The sequence below is a fragment of the Ictidomys tridecemlineatus genome, chromosome 3 (genome assembly GCF_052094955.1).
Source record: "Ictidomys tridecemlineatus isolate mIctTri1 chromosome 3, mIctTri1.hap1, whole genome shotgun sequence".
Classification (NCBI taxonomy): domain Eukaryota; kingdom Metazoa; phylum Chordata; class Mammalia; order Rodentia; family Sciuridae; genus Ictidomys; species Ictidomys tridecemlineatus.
Genome location: NC_135479.1, coordinates 189,955,656 through 189,978,744, shown reverse-complemented (window position 1 = coordinate 189,978,744; position 23,089 = coordinate 189,955,656). Strand labels below are relative to the sequence as shown.

Sequence of the window (23,089 nt, the reverse complement as noted above, 5' to 3'; positions counted from 1 at the left end):
TATCACAGGCAGGTGGGTATGAGGTTATTTTCTGGTTTTCATATGATAATATCATCAAATAATTAACTCTTCTAATATGACTTCATCAGAATGTTGAGACAGATACATTAAAAAGCAAACTTTTATTTTCTTCAAAATGATGCATTTTGCCAAATGTAGGAAAACATGAAAATTGGAACTCAAGAAGTGGTATTTTAGGATGAAACACAGATGTCTTATTTATTTGTTTATTTATTTTTGGTAATATTATTTATTTATTTATTATTTGGCAGAGCCCCTTTACTACTGCACAACATCTTTATTTCTTTTTATTTTGAGATAGGACCTCAAACTTGTGATCCTTCTTCCTCAGCCTCCTGATTTTCCAGAATCAAGGGCATGCACCACCATGCCCAGCCACAGACACCTGTATTAAAGACTTGGTTTATGTCTCATCTTTTATTGTTACTTTTATCCATATCCAGTTTTTCTCTTCTCTACATTTTCTCACTTTCTCAAGTTTGATTGTGACCAAAACTTAGTCATGATCATTACTGCCAAGGAGATAGTGAAACAGTGGGGACAGTTCTAATCGTAACTATCTTGTAACTATCTTGATTGGCTTTTGTCTTTCAGTTGTAAATATTGATTAAGATTCAGAGTGCCTTATGTCCACTGTTGATAACATTTATATGTGGTCTTACCCTGTTTTATAGAATCTACATGACTAAAGATAATAACTTTAAAAGACTACATATATTCCACATAACTGTGAAAACAACATGGGCGTATAGAATGAGATAGTATCAATTAGTACATCATTTATTTTGCAGACCCACAGTTCTTGGTTTATTTAAGTGGTCCCTTATAATTCATAGGTAAAATGCATAAGGTTAGAAGTTGTATAAATATATTATTTTCATTGTGAACTCAGGAGTTACAAAAATGGTCTTTATCATCCAATAGCTATCTTGAATGAATTTGTAAGTTATATAACCAGAAAAATAAAGCATATGTAATTAGGTAAAATCATATCTAAATATTTCTAAAAGAATAATAAATTTAAAAAGTCACTCTTTATATAGCTTAACAATTAAGGTGGCAGATAAAAATAAATTTCTAAGAGTTGATCTCTTATATTGACAGTTTGAACTGCTAGTGGATGTGTTGCTCAAATTGCTTTATAAACCAAGGACTTCAAATATTAACGCTATTAAAATCAGCTTTTAGAATAATATATATGTATATATGTGTATGTGTGTCTCTAAAACTAATATTAAAACTTCTTGAAAATTATTTGGGGCATTATATATTCTCAGTGACATTATTAAATTATTCCATTTCCCAGAGGGACATACTAATAATGGGATTTCTTAACTGACCTCTTAGCTGAATTTCTTAACTGATATCTATTGGGTGCCATCTACTAGAACAATAAATTATTTTTGCAAGGCAATTTAACAAAATGCCTTTTGGGTCTCTGAGTAAGATTCCCTGAAAGAAGAGCTCTAGTATTCCTATTATAAACATAGCTCTCATTAACCTTTTGATTTTTTTTCATAAAAACCAAAAAAACTAAATGTTTATCACCAGGTACCACACAGATTCTACACATTAATTATGAAATATTAAAAATAATCTGTGCTCCAGATATGGTAAAATCCATAAAACTATTTGTGATATTAGATATAAACATTCATTTTATGTTTGGCTGATGTTAGAATAAATTCCATAAAGAGGGATAAAGAGAAAGTACAATAATCCAAAGAGAAAAACATCTCTTCTACTAGAAAATTAACAAAAGCATTATTTTCTATGCTGGGTCACACATATGTGTCATAATCATATGACAGAGTGCCCTCATCTTTAAAAATAGTCCTCTCCTTAACTCTTCCTTATCAACAAAAATATATATATATATATCTCAAAACTAGCTCATAAATTCAGCTCTGCTGAGTCTAAATCATATTCATGCAAACTCATAAAAACTCATTCTTTCTGATTACTGAGTTGCTCCTCAGTGTAGAAATTTTAAGGTTATTCAGTTACTGTAGAATGAGAATCTCTGGGGAAAGTGTAACTTTGCTGATGTCCATGTATTCAGTATGCAATTCAGGGAATGTGTTGGGGCTCTATGTGCCAGGTTTATGGCAGTGGCTGAAGGGTGAATAACCCCTGGAGGAGCCTGTTGTCTAGGCAGGGACAAAGGCTGACTCATTTCAATGCAATATTAAAATTTCTGTTTTGCAAGTGTGGTCAAGTACGTGTGTTGCAAGAATGTGTCACAAAATTAGAACATTCTCTATCTCACAGGCCTTCTTTCATAGTATAAATTTTGGGAGAATACAGAGACACTGACATGCTATAACACATTATTATTTTAGGAGAGACTGTGGCCATAGTGAGATTCTCTAATGACTTTCTTGAGCAGAAGTCATTGGTAAATGGGAAGAAAGAGATGGATAACTGGCCATTCCCAGCCATCTTAGCCCAGGTATCTGAGTTAGGAAGGTAAGGCAGCTATCTGGGATATTCCAGTACCAGCAAAGAGGGAGAAGAAACAAGGTCACCCAGCCAACACCCAGAACCAGGGCACCAGACATAACATCTCCATTTGTCCAGCTGTTCAAGACACTGAGCTGTGAAGTAGAGAAAAACAATACTTGCCTGAAGTTCTGACCCTCCAAATTATGAGATTAATGAAACTTCTGTGTTATGTCATTAAGTTTTGACATGGCTGATTTTGCCACATTAGATAACCAAAGCAGGGCAGGAGAGGAAGAAGATGGTGCTAAACGCCTGTGATAAGTAACTTTCTCTTCACACACAAGGAAACTGTAGGATCACTCTTGGCATATACTGAGGTGAGGAACAGTTTTCTGATAGCAATGCACACCTTCTTCTTGGGCTTCCTGATGCCATTCTTTCTTTCTTTTATTTATATTTTTTTATTTCTTTATTTTTTTATTGGTGTATTACAGTTGTATATACTGATAGGATTCGCTGTTACACATTTGTGTACACGCACACAATATTAACACCATTCTTTCTTGGTTCTCTACTTTCTACACTAGTCATTAGTTGTTCTCAATATCCTCTGATAGATTTCTTCATCTTCACCAACTGTACGCATTGGAATAGCTGATGGCTTTGTCCATGGACATCTTTACTTCTCGACATGTATGCTAACATAGCCTCATCCAGAACAGTGGCTGGACCCCCACCCCAGTTCAATTCAGAATAATCCCAGTTTAATCACTGGTGCCTCCACCTTTCCCTATTCCAGACTTGTATAGAGAGTTGCTTACTCAACCTTTTAATCTAAATTGCTGTGTCAGGAATACCCAAGACCATTCAATGATTCATTAGGAGAACTTACAGCACTTGGCATACAGTCATAAACACAGCTGATTTATTATGGTGAAAGAATACAAAGCAAAATCAGCAATGAGAAAAAAATGTGCATGAGTTGAAGTCCAGGGGAAAACAGGCACAAGTTTCCAAAGTTCCTTTTTCTCTTTCAGCAAAATCACAAAGAACACACTTAATTCCCCCAGCAACTAATACTAGTGTGAAATATTTTCTACCATGCAAATTTGGTAGAAAATCAGTATGTAGGGTGGTTGGTCCAATATTTTTCCTTTTTCTTAACCCATATCAAAATTCTAGACTCTTAGAAGGACAGAAGGTATTTGGCACAATTAACTATAACAACAGTTTTAATATAATTGAACCACTTTCTATCTGTCCAGGTAGTGAGAACCCTCTTGAAATCTCAGCTCCAGATGTCAGAAACAGACCACTCCCACAAGCACGCCTTCTGGAGTGCATAGTCAGGCCTGCTATGTCAATTCTTTCTTGCACAATGGTTAATAGATATTTCAAATTTAAAAAGTCCTAAAGCAAACTCAATTCCCTATTCTAGTCTTTCCTGAGTATTCATAATACACAGTGACTTTGTTACCTTCTGACTCAAGTTTTAAAAAAAATACTCTGAAGGCATTCTTGATACCTCTCCTCCTCCCTCAACCTACATTCTAACCATCAGTGTGTCCTCTTTTGTCTCCACTTCTAAACCAGAGCCAGACTCTGACCACTTTTTATCACTTTCATCACCACAGCCTATTTGAAGCCACCACTCACTTTTGCCTGCATCACATCAATGGACACTTAACTGGTGTTCCTTCTGATTCTCTTCCTCTTCCTTACATGATTCTCCACACAGTAGCCAGAGCGATCACAGAAAAACTTGAGTCTAATCACTTTCTGCCCTTGAAATCTTCCTAAGGCCTCTCTTCTAACTCTCTCCATCATCTTTTCACAAAGGCCCTTCAAGATCTCCTGACTCACTCTGAGCCTTTCTGACCTTAATCTTATCACTTTTCCTCTCAGCCTTCTTCTGCTTCAGTGTCACTTGTCACCTTACAAGCCCTCAAAGATAACAAACTATGTCCTTAGCTCTTACCTTTTCCCTTCATGTAACCTCAAATTACAACAGATATTGTCTTGGTTAACTTTCTAACTTCTTTCAGGACTTTGCTCAAATGTCACCTTATCACCAAAGTCATCTTCAATCACCTAATAAATCAAATAGAAATTTACAGTCCCTCATTTGGCTTTGTTCTTCTACTTTCCTAAGCACTGATGATTTCTAAATATTGTTTATGTTTATTAATTTGTTTATTCTCAAATCATCCTAAGTGTCAGAATGGAATTTTGTTTTGATTTTTGTTCTATCCCTATAGTCTACTTAGAACAGTGTTTGGCATATAATAGATACTTAATTAATATTGGATAAATATGCTCCTGGAAATTATCTGAAATTTAGGTAACTCATGATTAATTATATTTTCATGAATTAAATGACTAAATTGTTTTTAAAAACTCTAACTAATTTGAAAAACTATGTATCTTCAATGCTAAAATAAAATAACAGGTTAATAATAAATGTTTTCTTCAAATAACAGAAGTAAGGTAATTACTCCTTTAAAAATGTGGTACACAATCAAGGCTTCAAGTTCATTGCCTTTAATCCCTTGTAGGCAGATATTATAGAAATGCTTTAAGATAGATATTATAAAAAAATCTTCGAGAAAAATATATATACAAAGATATATCTACAAATATGTACATGTTAATTAGTAGTGATGTATATATATATATATATATATATATGTGTGTGTGTGTATATACATCACTACTATATATTATTATTACATATTAATAATAATCATATATAATGACATAGTCATTATATATTAGTACCTTGGTTGATAAAGTTGAATTCTCAAAAGACCACAGCTAAAAACAAATATCAAAAGCATCTATCACTGCATTTTATAAACATACATTCAAACTATTTTTCAAGAGTTCAATCATTACCCTGGTAGTTTTTAGCTATGTGGACTAGGCAAATTAGTTAAACCTTTCTGTTTCTATATTGTAATTCTAGGTGTAAAAATACATGCTACTTCCTTGTTGGATGTTGTAAAGGTTAAGTAAGCTAATTAATAGAACTTTCATTTCATGCTTTAACTTGATTTGGTGAAGGAATACCCAGATAGCTGATAGTACAATTTTCCATGAGGGAGTTCCTAGAAGAGATTAGCATTTTAGTTAGTAGACTGATATTGGAAGGCCTAGTGTGTCATCCAGTTAATTGGTGGCCTAGATAAAAAACAAAAATGAGAAAAGGGCAAGTTTGTCTTGTTTTCTGAGTAAAAATTACTATAATTCCCATTTCCTATCCTTGAGTGTCTTACTTCTAGGTTCTCAGGTCTTTAGACTTGTACTGAATTACATATTGGCTTCCCAGATTATGGAAATTTCTTGGTTTCCATAATTTCATGAGCCAATTCTCATAATTAATTCCCCTCTTATAAATCTGTCTGTCTATTTGGTCTTTTTCTCCAGACAACTCTGACAGTACCACTAATACAGAGATTTTATAACATCACTTACTACATTGTTGGCCTCAGTAAACACTGACTATAGTATCACAATTTATATTCACAGCACAGATAATCCCAACACAGTGTTCATATAATAAATAAAATTCACAAAAAAAGAAACTTTCCTACTCTTTTCTAGGGGAAATTTTATAGTGGAATATTTGCTTAGTATTTACCTGTGAGGAGAAAATAAAGAAAAAACAATAAGCTTTCAACTTACTTCATTATGATTGGGCTAGTGAAGGACAAAATATCAGCAAACATTTTGAACAAAGCAACTTGAATCAGGGAAGACTTAAATGTATTCCACAATGCAGAGAGTAGAGATGGCTTCCTGGTATGGTCCTCTCTATGAAAAGATGCCTATGTAATTAAAGAGAATGGAAACAATGAGAAAATTGGACAGAACTAATATAAGTAAAAGTAAAATATAGATACAATATCACTACAAAATTAGCAATGCACTCCAAAGATAATAAGGCAACAGGGAAAGAATAAATTCAGTTAAGTTGAAAATGTGATCCATATCATTGGTATCCAGATGCACAGGTGTTAATAACACCAACACAACTTCATTTACTCATCACTTTTTGAAATTATTTCATTAATATTAATACTGCCTTATCTCCGAGTTGCATTTTCTTTTGGGGATGTTATAAAAGGATATATGTGTGTATATGTGATGTTATATATGGAAGATTTGCCCCACAAACTTGCTGTGGTCACAATGTGACTTACTTTGACCAATAGGTGTATACTATGAGATATAGGAGCCATCTTTGCCATCATGACTGACAAACCAAATATACATAAAGAGAAGAGATGATGAGAAATTTGAGTATAGAAATGGGTCACAATGACTACCAGTTGTGCTTATGAGAATGGTTTGTCACTACAAATAATTTAGGGGATTTTTTTGGATTAATAACAATAATATCTCATATTTAGAAAAATATTTATCTAACTTTACATAGTAGTTAACTTCTTGAGTAATCAATAAAATTTAATAATTAATTACCCCTACCTTTTGCCTGTCTTGATTCCTTAAAACTTCCTTCCTCCATTGCTTTTCAAAGATGGGACACACAATGTAGGGAGAATCACTTTCATTTAGTTCAAAAAGATCCTCTCTTTCCAAAGGTTTCTTATAGCCTAAAATAATTATTCTAAAAATAAAATGGTAAGGTAAATAATTCAGCATAATCAGTAATTACTTTAAATAATTTTACATGCATTTATTTTACTCCCTGGGTTATAAATTGCTTTATTGATTAGGATAGAATGACCAGATTATATATTTTAAAATCCGTACAACTTTATTACAGAGTTAAATGATGTATTACAATTATTTGTAGGTTTAAAAATGGCTATGTAGACATTCAATAATTTAGTGAAATACCAACTTCATTACTCATCTTACATTTGGAAAATATACTACTCATGTATCTTACCTCCTTTACTGAAATATCAGTAGCAAACTTTTACAGTTAAGTTATTCACCCACTCATTCAAGAACCCACATTCGTTTTTTAGGCTTGTGCAGAGGAGAAATGGATCCACCCTTTGCGTTTGCAACTTTTTGCTATTCTGTTGGAAATTTATTTGCTTTTTGTGATTTGACTGTAGAGATTTTCCAACAATATGTAGACTATCTGTCCTTAGCCCATAAACTTTGACCTTGGCTATATGACTTACTCTGACCAGCAGAATACCAGCCAATGTGAGAGTGCCATTTTTGAGTTGACACCTGAAAATGGCAAGTTTCTGCAAACCTCTTAGAGTTTGCGTCCCCCTTCCTTCAAAGGGCCCAAGGTGCACCGTAAACAATTCTGTGAGAACAGTGTGTCTAAATTGAAAGGCAGACAAACATGCACATTCTAGTCAGACCACAAAACTTATTGTGGGAAATGATGAACTGCACATTCCCTCAGCAATCCTTCTGTTCTACCATCTTCCTGCTAATGGAAATCTTACATTATTCAGTTGAAAGTCTCATGAACTTGGGGACAGCCCATATTCCAGTAGCTGAATTATGGATTATGGCTGGTCTAAAGCAGTCCTGGGAATCCCATTACACTTGGGGTTAGGAACATAACTAACTAGTTATGGCTAAGTATATTGAAACAAAAATATGCTGGGGAGAAATTTTGATTTCAAAAAACAAATACCAAATGTCTTCTTTGATATAATGAGAACAACTATGAACAGAGCAGGGAGGAAGAGCAGGAAGAAAAGATTAACATTAAACAGAGACATGAGATGGGAGGGAAAGGGAGAGAAAAGGGAAATTGCATGGAAATGAAGGGAGACCTTCATTGCTATACAAAATTACATATAAGAGGTTGTGAGGGGGATGGGAAAATAAACAAGGAGAGAAATGAATTAAAGTAGATGGGGTAGAGAGAGAAGATGTGAGGGAAGGGGAGGGGGGATAGTAGGGGATAGGAAAGGTAGCAGAATACAACAATTACTAATATGGCATTATGTAAAATTGTGGATGTGTAACCGATGTGATTCTGCAATCTGCATTTGGGGTAAAATTGGGAGTTCATAACCTACTTCAATCTAATGTATGAAATATGATATGTCAAGAGCTTTGTAATGTTGTGAACAACCAATAAAAAATACAGTATAAAAAAAATAAATGAAAAAAAAAGGAAAAAAAAATAAAACTTGAAGCAGAGAAATATTTTGCTACCCCTTTTCTTCTGCTTACTCTTGTTCACATACTGAAGAAATGGTATTCTGATATAGAAACTGCTATGGTTTGGATGTCCTCTCCAAAACTTATCTGGAAATGTAATTGCCATTGTAACGGCATTAAGAGGGGGAACTTTAAGAGGTGGTGAGGCAATGTGGACCAAGTCATCCTCATGAAAAGGATCAACTTGTTGGAGGGGTAAGTGACTGAGGGAGGGAGTAGACAAGAGGGTGATTTCCTGTCACCTGTTTGTTCATTGGCTTTTCACCAAGCCTGATGCAGCATGGAAACACTAACAGCACAAAGGCCATGCTTGGAATCTCCCAGCTTTCGCCACTCTGACAAGTTAATTTCCTTCCCTAAGAATTTATGCAGTCTGAGGTATTTGGTTATAGAACTAGGAAGTGGACTAAGACACTACCTTTGCCATCAGAGGTGAAAAGCCAATGAGAAGCATGGAAAGTGGGAAGACAGGGCCTTTCATAGCATTTTTGAGGTAGCTGGCCAGCATGTTCCATGTCTTTCTCTCACTAAGAAAATGAATGCAATTAACCCTTGTTGAATGATGAGACACATTCCCAGAGATATGCTATTAGGCAATTTTTTTTTGTGCAAACATCAAAAGGTGTCATTAAAGGAACCTAGATGGCGTAGGTCACTCACTTGGCATGGCTTCTTTATGTAATCAGGAGTCATGGTAAACCTGAGATGTAATAGGTATTGATAGCATATCCCAGAAGATAGTTTTACAGTGAAATTTTATTTTTAGTAAACAGAAGGCACACACTCTAAAATAATGATAAAAGTATAATACAGTAAACATGTAAAGCAGTAACAGAGGTGTTTATTATTATTATGAAGTATTAGGTACTATATATAATCAGATGTGATATACTTTTACACAAGTGGCAGTGCAGTGGGGTAGTTTACAACCAACAATGCCACAAACACAAAAGTGAGTAATGCACTGTTATGACGTTGTGACCAAAATGTCATTATGTCAACCCATAGTCATGTCTGTACTTATTTGTTTAAGCTATTATTATTTGACTACTCTGTTACTTACACCCAAACACAATCCTCAGTGATAGAATTCAGATATAGTCTGTGAGTTTGGTGATGTGACTTGCACAGTAAAAAAAAAAAAAAAAAAAAAAAAAAATTAAACTAATTTATATCTAATCCTTCCAACTCTCTAGCCTCAGTTCCTTCAATTATAAAATGCATTAGACCAAGAAACCATAGCAAACTATTATACTACTCCAACTAGGTCTACTTCATTTTCATTGTTACTGAAAAATCTCAACTGATTGACCCTGGGATGAATGTAAACCCTGTGGTAACTGGATTCTCCATTGGATTCAATTTTACTTTTATTGTAATACATAGTAGCATACTACAATCCTTATTTAACAAAAAGGCCCAAATGTAATAAGAAAGTACCATCAGTAATCATGTTTCTGTTGGCTCAAATATGCTGGACATTTTCCTGAAGTGCACTTTTAAAAACATATTAAGCAATAAACTCCTTTCATGTCATATTAAGTCCTTCTATTCCATTGCATAAAATAAATATTCATTTTCAAAATAAGATCACATTGATTTTTCAGAAAAGCATTTTTAATAACATTTACTGCCTCAGCATTTTGAGATAGAACTGTGCAAAACTCAGCGGTTTTGGTTCAGGGATAAGTGACCCCTAGCTTTCATGCTGAGTCTCCAAATAATGCAGTATCTAGAAGTGACACTTCAGCTGAATTGACTGTGATTTTCATGGCTCTGTAATTTAGCTACCTTGACTTCCTTTCTCCCAGGTGTGTGCTCCCTCCCCATCTTTTGTTCTCTGTGATAAACTTTTAAGACTCTGATCACATGGGGCAGTCTTATATTCCCACTTAAGAGTTTGGGAAAAAGAGGAAGTGTAGAAGTGGTATTTCTTTATATTAAATGTTGAGGGAGCTTTTTGGGAAGCAACTAGGATCAATAGTTGACCTTCTCCATGACTGAAATGTTGCATTTGCTGGATCCCATCAACTTGTGGACCTTCTTCTCAAAGCAATTATCAGATTCCAATGTGCATCTAGTATTTGTTAGAATATTTTTTCTCTTCAAAGTGTATTCATTTCAGTTCACTTAATCCTCACAACTCTTTAAAGCAGACAGGGCAGTATTCATTTCCATTTTTACAGGTGGTTAAACACCATGAACTCCAGGGACAGGTTGTAGTTTTTTCTATGTGGAATAAATTAATGCTACTTTAGCAAAAGTCAGACAGTTGCTTCGAAATGTGATAACACCACTCCATTTTTAATTTTGTCATCATAGACAGAATTTTGAACATATGTAATATTAACAAGTGTCATTTAATTGGAAAGATGCGGCAAAATATAATTTTGTAGATGAGTAAATTTGAATACTTGCAAAACAAGAACAGAGAGCATTTTCATTTATATTACTATTAGTCACCTTTTAAAGATTTCTGGGAAGGGGTGATTGTCCCTTTTTTTGAGTAGATAGAAAAGGAATGAATCAATCTGTCCAAAAATCATTGACTGAAACAAAGCCAGTTAATGTACACATTTTATTAATGTGTGAATAAAAGGTAGGACATATTGGAGAATGTATGCCTAGTTAAAATAATGACCCAACTGTGACCCATAAAAACATTAACTAGATTTTTCCACATATATCAAGGGGATTATTCCATGACCCTGATCATTATACACTAAAGACAGATTATATTTTCTAATAAAGGCTTGGTAATTATTTGATCATCAAAATGATCTAGATCGCTACTACCTTAGGAATTAAGACTCATAAGCATATTATTTCCTAAGTAATGTATTGTCTGAGCTCATTTTTAATTGAATTATTCATATAATTTTGGGCAAAGTTGGCCTAGGAAATAATTTCTGACTTTATTTTACAACTGAAAACCAGACACAAGAATATAATTAAACAATGATTTCAGAGGGACATTCTCTTAAACAATAGATCTTTTTCTTTTGTTTAAATTTTAAATGTATTTATTTATTCTAATTTGTTATACATGACAACAGAATGCACTTCAATTTATAGTACACATATAGAGCACAATTTTTCTTGTCTCTGGTTGTTCACAAAGTAGAGTCACATAATTCATGTCTTCATACATGTACTTAGTTAGGGTAATGATGTCCATCTCATTTACCATCTTTCTTCCCACCATACCCACTTCCCTCCCCTCCCTTGCCCTTGCACTATTTAAAGTTCCTCCATTCCTCCCATGCACCTACACACATCCGAATATGGATCAGCATCCACATATCAGAGAAAACATTCAGACTTTGTTTTTTTGGGATTGGCTAACTTAGCATAATATTCTCCAACTCCATCCATTTACATGCAAATGCCATGATTTTATTCTCCTTTAATGCTGAGTATTATTCCATTGAACATATATACCACAATATCTTTACCCATTCATCTACTGAAGGGCATCTAGGTTGGTTCCACAGTTTAGCTATTGTGCATTGTGCTGCAATAAATATGGACACGGCTACATAACTGTTTTTAAGTCCTTTGTGTATAACCCAAGGAGTGGGATAGCTTGGTCAAATGGTGGTTTCATTCCAAGTTTTCCAAAGAATCTCCATATTGCTTTTCAGATTCGTTGCACTAATTTGCAGTCCTACCAGCAATATATAAGTGTGCCTTTTCCCTTACATCCTGGCCAACGCTTATTGTTGTTTGTATTCTTAATAGCTGCCATTCTGACTGGCGAGAGATGAAATCTTAAGAGTAGTTTTGATTTGCATTTCTCTAATTGCTAGAGATGCTGAAAATTTTTTCATGTCTTTGTTGGTCGAGTGTATATCATCTTCTAAGAAGTATCTGTTCAAATCTTTGGCCCATTTATTGATTGGGTTATTATTATTATTATTATTATTATGTTAAATTTTTGAAGTTTTTTATATATCCAGGAGATTAGTGCTCTATCTGATGTGCATGTGGTAAAAATTTGCTCCCAAGATGAAGGCTCTCTATTCACATCACAGATTGTTTTTTTGTTGTTGTTTGTTTGTTTGTTTGTTTTGCTGAGAAGAAACTTTTCAGTTTGAATTCATCCCATTTATTGATTCTCGATTTTATTTCTTGTGCTATAGAAGTCTTTCTTATTAAGAAAGTCAGAGTCTAATCCAACACGATGAAGATTTGGGCCAACTTTTTCTTCCATTAGGTGCAGGATGTCTGGTTTAATTCCTAGGTCCCTGATCCACTTTGAGTTGAGTTTTGTGCATGTCAGAAAAAGGGGCCATTTTGCTGCATATGGTTTTTCAGTTTTCCAAGCAACATTTGTTAAAGAAGCTATTTTTTCTCTAGTGTGCTTTTGGTACCTTTGTCTAATATGAGATAACTGTATTTATGTGAATTTTCCTCTGTGTCCTCTATTCTGTACCATTGGTCTACAAGTCTACATTGGTGTGAATACCATGCCATTTTTGTTACTATTGCTCTGTAGTATAGTTTAAGGTCTGGTATTGTGATGCCGCCTGCTTCATTCTTCTTGCTAAGGATTGCTTTAGCTATTCTGAGTCTCCTATTAAACAACAGTTATTTTCCAACTGCAATTGTCTAACCATCAAATAAAAAATCAAGCCAGCGACATTTCCAAATAATAGCATACTATAAAAAATATTTTGTATTTACTTCTGTTATGCTAAATTTAAATAAAATAAATATGATAGTCAGCAATTATAGCATGTTGGTATGTTTAATTAACTTAAGATATGGATTTCAAAATATTAGCATTTACAAAAATGTTATGCTTAAACTTAATTTCAGTTTCTTGCTTTAGGAATCCTAAAATGGTATTCACAAAATTAAATACTACATACAATTTTATAGTTTGCTAATAAAAATTTAAATCTATATTTGACTGAAATTAATTTAATCTGTACAATTTAAATTCTTTGATATCTACAACTTTAAAATGACCCCAATTTTTTAAAACCACAATAAATAGTACTCTTTCTCTCAATTCACAGATGTAACAGAATCCAGGTTTGGAAAACATTTATATACATATGTGAATTTGAAAAGTCAAAAATCATTAACTGTAAATAGCCCATAAGCACATATTACTATAATTTCCATCTAATTGTTTTTCTTCCTAATATGTAGTTTAATTGTATTAGTATAAAATTTTTGCCAAACTCTTTAAGTGGTTCCTAGGTTGATATAACTTGGAATTCTTACCATAATTCAGTTTTGTCTACCTGGAATGCCCATAGTATATACATTTTCTACTTAACCTGATTTCAAAAAAAAAAAAAAAAAGACTAATCTTAAGGTTGTCAAATTTAAGGAAGAGTATCCTGTATTTATTTTCATTTACTCCCTTTTTAACATTTAGCTCTATTGAACATTTTGTTTTATTATTATATTTTTTGATGGTGGTGGGGATTGAATGCAGGGCCTTATGCATGCTAAGCACATGACCACTAATCTACATCTGCTTATCTTTCTCCTTTTTTAATAGCTCCTTTTTTCTTAATTGCTAATCATATTTCTGTCCTTGGATATTCCTCTTACATTGTGAATACCTGAATATAGTTTCCTTTGTAGACTGACTACCACTCCTCTCTTCATTTAAAAACGAAGGATTCCCAACAGGCCATCTGTATTCAGTGGATTTTCTTTCTTGACAGTCATATTCATACCGATGGTTTCAGCGACTGACCTATAATAAGTGACTCCCAAATCCATACTAGAGATCACATATCCAAATACCTGTTTAAATGATGCTTCTCATGCCTCTCAGAGTAAAACTTCCCCCATCTGAGCCTACTTTTTTTTTTTTTTCCCACCACAACGGAACTTCACAGTTACCTGAACTAAAAATTGGCATTTAACCTACACTTTTCCCAGTCCTTCAATAATCTCATCCAATCCACACTTTTCTAAATAAATCTTCTAAATAGTTTCTTCCTCTTTATCACCTTTATCATTATCTTATTTCAAAATGTGACCATAAATCTCCCAGGACACCCAAAGAGCCTCTTTATAAATTTTCCTGTCTCCATTTCTATCTCTTATACACCTTTTCTACAATATTGCAAAGGTGATGTTCTAAAATGCAAATATGATCACATCACTCTTCTGTTATGATTCTCCAGTGTCTTTTCATTCCCTTCACAATGTTCTAAAGAAAGTCTCATGATCTCTCCCTCTGGGTTAGTCTTATGCCACTCTAATGTCCTGCAAGGTGGGAAGGGGCAGTTCTCTCTTCTTTCTGTGGCTTGCAAGTAGCAACTTGGAATGCAACCTGATTCACTCCTACACATCTTTAAATGTTGAATTAAGATACATGTACTCATGAAACATTTCAAAGCAGTGCAAATTTTTTTGGATGAATCTACTGAAAATGTGTTTCTTAATCTTATTTATGTTGCTTTTTTGATATATCTTTGTTACCTTTTGATAATTGATGATTTATTTTTTAATCTTTCTAATTCTGCTATAAATTCCAAGAAAGCAGAAACTAAATTATTTATCCCTATATTTTTAAAGGTTAGCAGAGATCAGGTCATCTAGTTTTCAATCAATTATTTTAAGGATTCATCTACTCTTGAGAAAATATTTGTAGATAAAAATTGAGTTTTGTTTTTACTAAGCAGGGGAAATGAAGTTAACAAGGTAGATTTAATTTCATATTATCAGAAACTTTCTCTTAAGAGTGAGAAAGAAATATATTTCTAAAAAATCTTCTGAATTTATAAAATAAGAAAGTCAACACTTCTCATTTGATTTCATTCCTGTGTTAAAGTCAGAGATCATACTGGTGTGTCTAAAAGAACTTCTGAGCTCTCATTGTACTATACAGATTAATTACTCTGTGAGATAAAGCACAGTATTTTACAGAAATGATTTCTTATGTATGTACGTGTATGAGTTTTTATAGTAGAATATATAAGCATATATGAAACCACTCCTAGTTAAGAGTAGAAAGACATCAGTGAAAAAAAACATGGACTCAAAAGAAACTGACTTGTAACACATACTTGATCCTACCTGGGTACCAATCCAATGGATGAATTCCATACACATGCATACATTTACACACACATACATATGATATATACATACATATATATATGTATGTATGTATGCCTTTTTCCTTTCCCTCCTTAGTACTCACAGGACACATTTCCTAAAAAGAGATAGCCTTATTGTCATTACCTATGATTTCTGTGTAGTAGGTGACATGAAAAGAAAGTCTTTACAATGACATATTGTAAAAATATTCACACTTAAAATAAAGGAATAGCATTCCAGTGTCTTTTCCCTTGGAATTGTTCTTATCTCCACATGCTGCGAATAAGTAAGTATAATTCTTACCTGCTAAACCAGGAATATGTCACTTTACTGAAAAATGAAGCACTTTTCTCTGGACTGCATTTCTAAAATGAAAAACATAATGAGTACATACTTAATGCCTTTCATTTTCATTTGGAATTCAGGTTGTATAAGCCTTATCTGTAATATTTGAGATCAGAAGTATTTTGGATTTTTTTAAGGTTTTGGAATGTTTTCATAGACATAATGAGATACCTTAGATGTGACCCAAATCTAAATTTGAAGTTCTTTTATATTTTATGTTTACCTTATACACATATCCTGAAGGTAAATTTACACAATGCTTTTAGTATGCCTGCATTTTGACTGCAGTATATTCCAGGAAGTCAGGTGTGAAATTTTCCACGTGTGGCATCAAATTGGTGCTAAAAAAAGTTTCATATTTTGGAGTATTTCAGATTTTAGATTGTTGAATTAAGGAAGCTCAGCTTGTATCTTGGTCAGTAGGTGGAAGAGTAAACATTAAATAAGTTATTTTACTAACAGTTAAAGATACATTGATTTCATAATCTTCAAGGAGTACAGTTAAGCAAATATATTCCTGGGTAATTACTGGAGTAAAGGAATTTTAAGATTTTTACCAACATTATGACCACTTACATATGAATAAATGATGTTGGAATAGATGATAATTTCTAAAACTTACTCTTCTCTCTGTATATGTCCATATACATGTATATAATAGCATGCACTATAATATATACTTATGATAGTTATGTGTGTATGAACATATATACATACATACTTTGACTTATACACATATTTTATAATTATTAAATTAAAGATAATTGTCAGGCTAAAGTTGTGGCTCAGTGATACAGCACTTGTCTGGCATGCATGAGGCATTGGGTTCAATTCTTAGCACCTCATATAAAAATAAATAAAATAAAGGTCCATCAACAACTAAAAAAAAATTTTTTTAAATATAGTTTTCATTTTTTCTGAAGACCAGAAAAAAGACAATAGGTATTTGGCATACTTCTGTATAAGCACTTAATTATATATTTTTATAATGGCATTTGCAATCATGTAATTATCACAATTACATATTATTTTAAAGTTAAACATTTCCCTAAAATTTTTCTCATTAACTTAGTGGGTTCAATGAAGAGAAAGAAGAGAGATTTTTAAAAGGAAGCTTTCAAAATTGACTTTTTTTTTTTTTTTTACATTTTTAGAGTCAGCATTCATCTGTATTTCAAAAAGTAAATCTGATCAATCACTAAGCTAAATTTGATTCTTAAAAATTGTCCCATGTTTAACAACTTTTGTATTGATCCTCTCTAACCCAGTTTGGATTCCATACTCAAACAAAGAGTTTACCATATTTTAAAAATTCTGAACCTAAAAGAGAGAAAAGAAAAAATTCCATCCCTTACAGCAAGATGTCCTGAGCATGAAGGGAAGACATGATATCCAACTTTAAATCTGTTTTCTGCATTATAGTAAATGATAAAAATCATTTATATAAAACTTTTCCAAATGGTATCTATCCTCAGGATTTTTGTAAGAAGTAAGTATAATGATGATTATAAAACATTTATCACAATTTTGGCCCCAAACAAAGACTCAATAACATGAATTATGATATTGCTATCACTGTTTTTATTAACTATATTATTTACAAAAACAAATACACAAGTTATTGGGGAAATATTGTTAAAATTCTCCAATTAAACTGGAATTCAACTTTTGTGACATATATCCAAATGTCAGAGGGAGTTATCAATTTGATAATTCACTGTCAATGAAAGGATCTCTTCCAACTCCCAAACAGGTACATGTCTGGCACATTGTAAATGGCTAACAATTCTTTGAAGCTTCTTCCATCGAGTAGATCTTAATTCCCATCTGTTGAGTCTTGACAATGTTGCTTTGATCATGAAAATGCCACGGGAGCAACATTGAAAGAGCTCTAATTCTAAACTCAAAACCTTACCACATCTGTTTTTGCCCAAGACCTTGAAAACTGTCAGGCACATGGGTAAAGAGGGGCTGCATTATCCAGCCATCAGTTGAGCTGCTAGCTGACTGTAGATGAGTAGGAGCTCAGCAGGTATCAGAGAAGCTGATACAAGTCAGGACACAGCCCAATGGATCCAGAAAGTTATCAGCTAAGTATAATGGGTTGTGTTTTAAGCACCTAAGTCTTACAAAGCTTCACAGATAGTTACTTTAGAAGACTAGAACTCAGCATTTGACTTGACATTTCCCTTAGAATAATTTTCCAGGTAGTATCTTATATGAGGCCCACTGATTACTCTGGTAAACAGCCTCCTTAAGTGTGGACCTGGCATCTTATACTGAATTTATCATAGGAAAAGTCCAAGTATATATAATGTCTGAGGAACAGCAGCCAGGTTAAAAAAAATAATGGTGAAGATGCTTAATTCTTACAAAGCATCAAGGATATATGAATAATTTTTCAAGGAATAGTTACTGAATTCATACTGTAGATTTCACTGAGATTATTATTTAAATATAAATGCATTGCAACTTGTATATAGAAAAATAGAATATATAGAACATGTTTCTATTTTTCTATATAGAAACATGTGGGATTACATTTCAATTTTCTTTTTTAGTCCTTCTAATTTACCCCTTCTTACTCACACATCTCTAATCTCCAGATCTGCTTGACCCCAATTAGTGTCTCTTTGCCTTTGTCTTATTAAGCTTGCACAGGCCTTTGTCTTCTAAGCCATTTGATTATCCATTTTACTTCTCTATCACTGGACTTGCCGCAGTCCGGCTGCAGGAAAATAACCGGGGGGGTGACAAGCAACTTGTGTAGATTGATACAGCAGGAGTAGGAGCCGTTTATTGTAGGACAACAGAGGTATTTATACATTCCACACAGTTTATCTTAATTAACATAAACTAGATACAGCAGTCAACCAATAAGAAATCTCCACACTTAATAGCTCGCGCTGGCACCACCTCACAAACCACTCCCCCTGGCAAAATGCCAGGCACCATCCTGACTTGTTTACAGACCCTAACAGGACTTACAGTAGGCATTTCATAAACATAACACTGCTGACTTAAAGGCAATTTTCACTTGACTGGAGGCACTCTTATTTCTGGATTATGGCAGAGAAACAAGAGCATGCTATAGTTTGAATCTCAAATGTCCTTTTAAGGTCTGTTCAGAGGTAATGAAAATGTTTAAGAGGTAGGGCCTCATCAAAGGTCTTAGATCATTTAAGGGTATACCCTTGACACAGATAATGGAACCCAACCTTTTCCTCTTTGTCTCCTTTGCAGGAGGGAGTCATGAGGTAAAGGGACATCCTCCTTCACATGCTTCCTCCATAATGTCCTGTGCTGCCATATACCCAAAGCAAAGGAGCCAGTCATAGAATGAAACCTCCTAAACTCTGAGCCTCTTTTTAAGTTTCTTGAGATTAGGAATTTGTTACACTCCTGGAAAGCTGATATACACAAATTATTTAGACCCACTGTGCCATAGCATAACCAGGATCCAGCACTTGGCAAAATGTCTACTCATCTTCTTTGTGAGATGTGGCCTCACAAAGATAGGGTTTGTATGACTGATTGCTAGGTTTAATATCTCATATCCCCTAATTTCATTTGAGAGTGTTGTACAAAGATCTAAAAGTAGAGAAAGTTGTGGGAAAGTGGAAGTTTAGACTCATAGAGAAGGGAAAGCATTTAGAAATCAAAAAGAGATATGTTTTTAATAACTTACTATGTATCAGATTCTGTACAAAATGTTCTCTCTCATTAAATACAAAATACCTTTGTGGTGGAAACATGTTTCTGATTGCCATGTTTTTAGACAAGGAAAATAACACACAGACTTCAAGAAACTGGCGGGAGACCTTTTAAGAATTTAACAAATCAGATCTAATTTAGATAGTCCATTCTGTCTTCTATTCCTACATTCCACACTCTCAACTCCATACCTGTCACATACTGCTTTCTATGACTTAGGCCTTTGCTCCTGCCCATGTTGTTCCACTCACCTCCCCTTGCACTTCACTCCTGTTCAGGATTTACTTACTGCCTTTGCTTTTCCTTTTTTTTGGGGGGGGGGGAGGGGTAAGGGAGTGGTACCAGGGATTGAACTCAGGAGTACTCAACCACTGAGCTGCTGAGGGCCATTGCCAAGTAGGAATGACACATCGAAATTTCCTTGCCAGCGTACCCCATGTTAAATGGACTTGCCTTGGAATTTCGCTGTTGACATTGCATGTAAGGTGACCCTGCTCAAGGACCAGGATGGATCCAGGATTAGGGTGTATCCTGCAGGTTTTAGGAAGTATCCGGGTTTAAGACAATTTGGGTTTAGGGTGTTTCCGGTTTAAGACAAGTTTAGGGCGTTCCCCGTTTAAGATAATCCGGGTTTAGGGAAGTTGCAGGTTGAAGGTTATTCCTGCTGGGAGTAGGGCGTGCCTGCTGCCTGAGTTCCCACTGAGTTCTCCTGGAGAGAAAGTTTTGGGATGTGAATTGTGCGGTAGATTTTGGATTTCCCCAGAACGTGTTTGGAGAGGTCGGTGTGAGTTTGGGAATAAAGAATTGCTGTTTGAATCTACAAAGCTGTGAGTGGCTCGTGATTCAGTGCCAAGCTGAGACATTGGCACTGAGCCACATCCCCAGCCCTACTTTGTATTTTTATTTAGAGACAGGGTATCACTGAGATGCTTAGCGCCTGGATATTGCTGAGGCTGGCTTTGAACTTGGGATCTTCCTGTCTCAGCTTCCCAAGCTGTTGAGATTTCAGGGGTGTGCCACTGTGCCCAACTGTTTTTTCCTCTTCTCTTATTTACATGGTGGTTCTGTGTCATCAAGGAAATCTCAATGTACTCCTTAGGGAGGACTTGAGGGCTCCTTCAGATCTACACTCACTAAAGTTCACCCCATCCTCCCAGAATGTCATCTTTTCTAGCATGTGCTTTTCTCTTAGTATAATCAGTATCTCTGGAGGACAGAAAATACATTAAATTTCACTCTGGATATCCAGTTTTTTCTTAGAACCTAGTTCATAATAAATATATTTTGGATGAATGAATAAATGAATGAATGAACAAACAAATAAATGTTAGTTACTATCAACCAAAAATATTTACAAGCATTCTAGTCTTAGATCACCATGCCAGCCCTACTGAATCACAAAATCATGTTCTTAGTTTATAGGTTAGGAAGAGATTTGTTAACTAAAATTCATTATTTCAAAAATATTGTCTCAACCACGAATGTAATCATGTAAGGTCTTCAATATGCTTTCAAGCCATTAACTTTAAAAATTTTTTGCATTATATAATATAATTAAAATGGACATTTTCTATTCTGTTCAAGCGGATTTTTTTTTTTTTTATCTGTGATGACTATCAAGGTTGAAAAACAATCAAGAAAATAAACATTATTTGAATTCTAGAGGAAGAGCACAGTGGAATTTTTGATGAGGAAATTGCTTGAGTTTTATAATTTCCCACTATGTAAGTTTGTAATTTAGGGCTTTTGGCAACTTCGATGTTCAGTAATGACATTAAAACAATTTGACTGATTGAGCCTGTTCTCTCTACTGTAAGATGAAAAAGGAATATTGTCTTGAGGGGGCTTTTCCTTATTTTAAGGGCTTATTGACCCCTCTATTATGTAAACTTTTAAAAGCCTAGTTTACATGCAACTTTTTTTTTTAGTTTTTTAAATTTTTTTATAATTTCATTTTATACGTAATAAGAAAAATAGCTGTTATGTTTATTTAAATTTTGGAATTATAACAAAAGACAAGTTTTAAAACGAGTTCCACAAAATGTTTTTTTCTTCTTTTTTATTTGTTTTTTGTTAGAACTATAGAACAACTTGTATGAAGGACTATTTTCAAAGACCACGTCTTATATAGTGATAATAAATGAAACGAATGCAATTTTTGTTAGACAAATCTCTCCTGATTCACAACGGAAGGTTTCATTTCTCTGGGCTACTGCCTTAGCACATGACTCCTATTGTGGGAGAAGAATGACTCATTAGGGGGTAGAGCAAAGCACCATTAAGTGTCTACAGTTTCTGGATTTGTCCCAGACCCTAGTGTCCCCATACTCAAGTCAGGGTTCTCTTGAGTATTTATCTCTAATGGCTCCCGCGGTTTTCGTGGGATGAGCCCCTGGTTGTAGAATTTCCCCACGGGCTTCCACCCCTTCAGCAAGGACAAGCCCATTCATGCTCTCAAACGCTTGTTTTTCCTTATGCACGAGTCACTTATTCTTCACCAAGGCGTAGATCACGATGGCTCAGGTTTCCCACCGTCCTGGGGACTGATCTCAGCTCTCAGGATTGGAGCGTGTGCATGTGTCTGTCTCTGCACCACTAAAATAAGACATCTGCCTAGTCCACGGTCCCAGGAGCCAGCCAGTCCCCCCTTTTCCACTCCCGCCCCCACCGGAGCCGCCAAGACTTGCTCTTCCTCGGCCCCAGGACCAGTGGGCTTTACCTGCGTATCCAGCCCCCCTGGGATCGGCTCGTAGAACCTGCAGGCGCCCCACCTCCGCAAGCTGGAAAACATGTCGCTGGGCACCTGAGACTGGCGGCGGAGAGGTGCTGGGGTTGTCACCTCCCTTGGGAGGCGCTGTGATGCAGAGCTCTGGAGGTGGCAGACCCGTGCGTGAGAGTCAGCTGTCGCCTTGCCGGCTGTACCCACTGCCCTTCCTGGTCAGAGGACCGGGGGCGGGATGAGGGTGGAACCCGGTAGTGCTGGGAGGAGGAAGAAGGGAGGGAGAGAAATTGTCCATCTCAGAGGATCCCAGACTTGCACTTGACTTACTGGTCCTCAATTTCCCAATTTCTAGGTTGGCCTGTTAGAAAGCACAAAGCTGGTTCCTTCCTCTCATGACACGTATAAGTTTGCACACAGAATGTTACAGCTGTCTCCTACAGAAAAGGACAAGTATCAGTAGAATATAGGGGATATAAATTTATTGCAATGGCCTTAACAGCAAATGTAAATATAAATTGGTACCAGAAAACCATAACATTATTTACATCCAGATTATATTCTTCAGATTGATTATAAATTAAGATAAAAAATGAAAAACTC

General features: G+C 34.8%; 1 protein-coding gene across 1 annotated transcript in view; it reads right to left on the bottom strand.

Moving 5' to 3' along the window:
- The window catches only part of LOC101966891 (multidrug resistance-associated protein 1), a 93,251-nt gene extending 70,520 nt beyond the window's left edge, over positions 1-22,731 (bottom strand). Inside the window, exons 1-4 of the mRNA XM_078044464.1 lie at positions 22,487-22,731; positions 16,012-16,073; positions 6,955-7,096; positions 6,151-6,293 (exon numbers count right to left, since the gene is read on the bottom strand). Coding sequence (XP_077900590.1) covers positions 6,151-6,293; positions 6,955-7,096; positions 16,012-16,073; positions 22,487-22,558 — 419 coding nt within the window. The 5' untranslated portion in view covers positions 22,559-22,731. The remainder of the gene's footprint in view (positions 1-6,150; positions 6,294-6,954; positions 7,097-16,011; positions 16,074-22,486) is intronic.
- Positions 22,732-23,089: the final 358 nt, after the last annotated feature.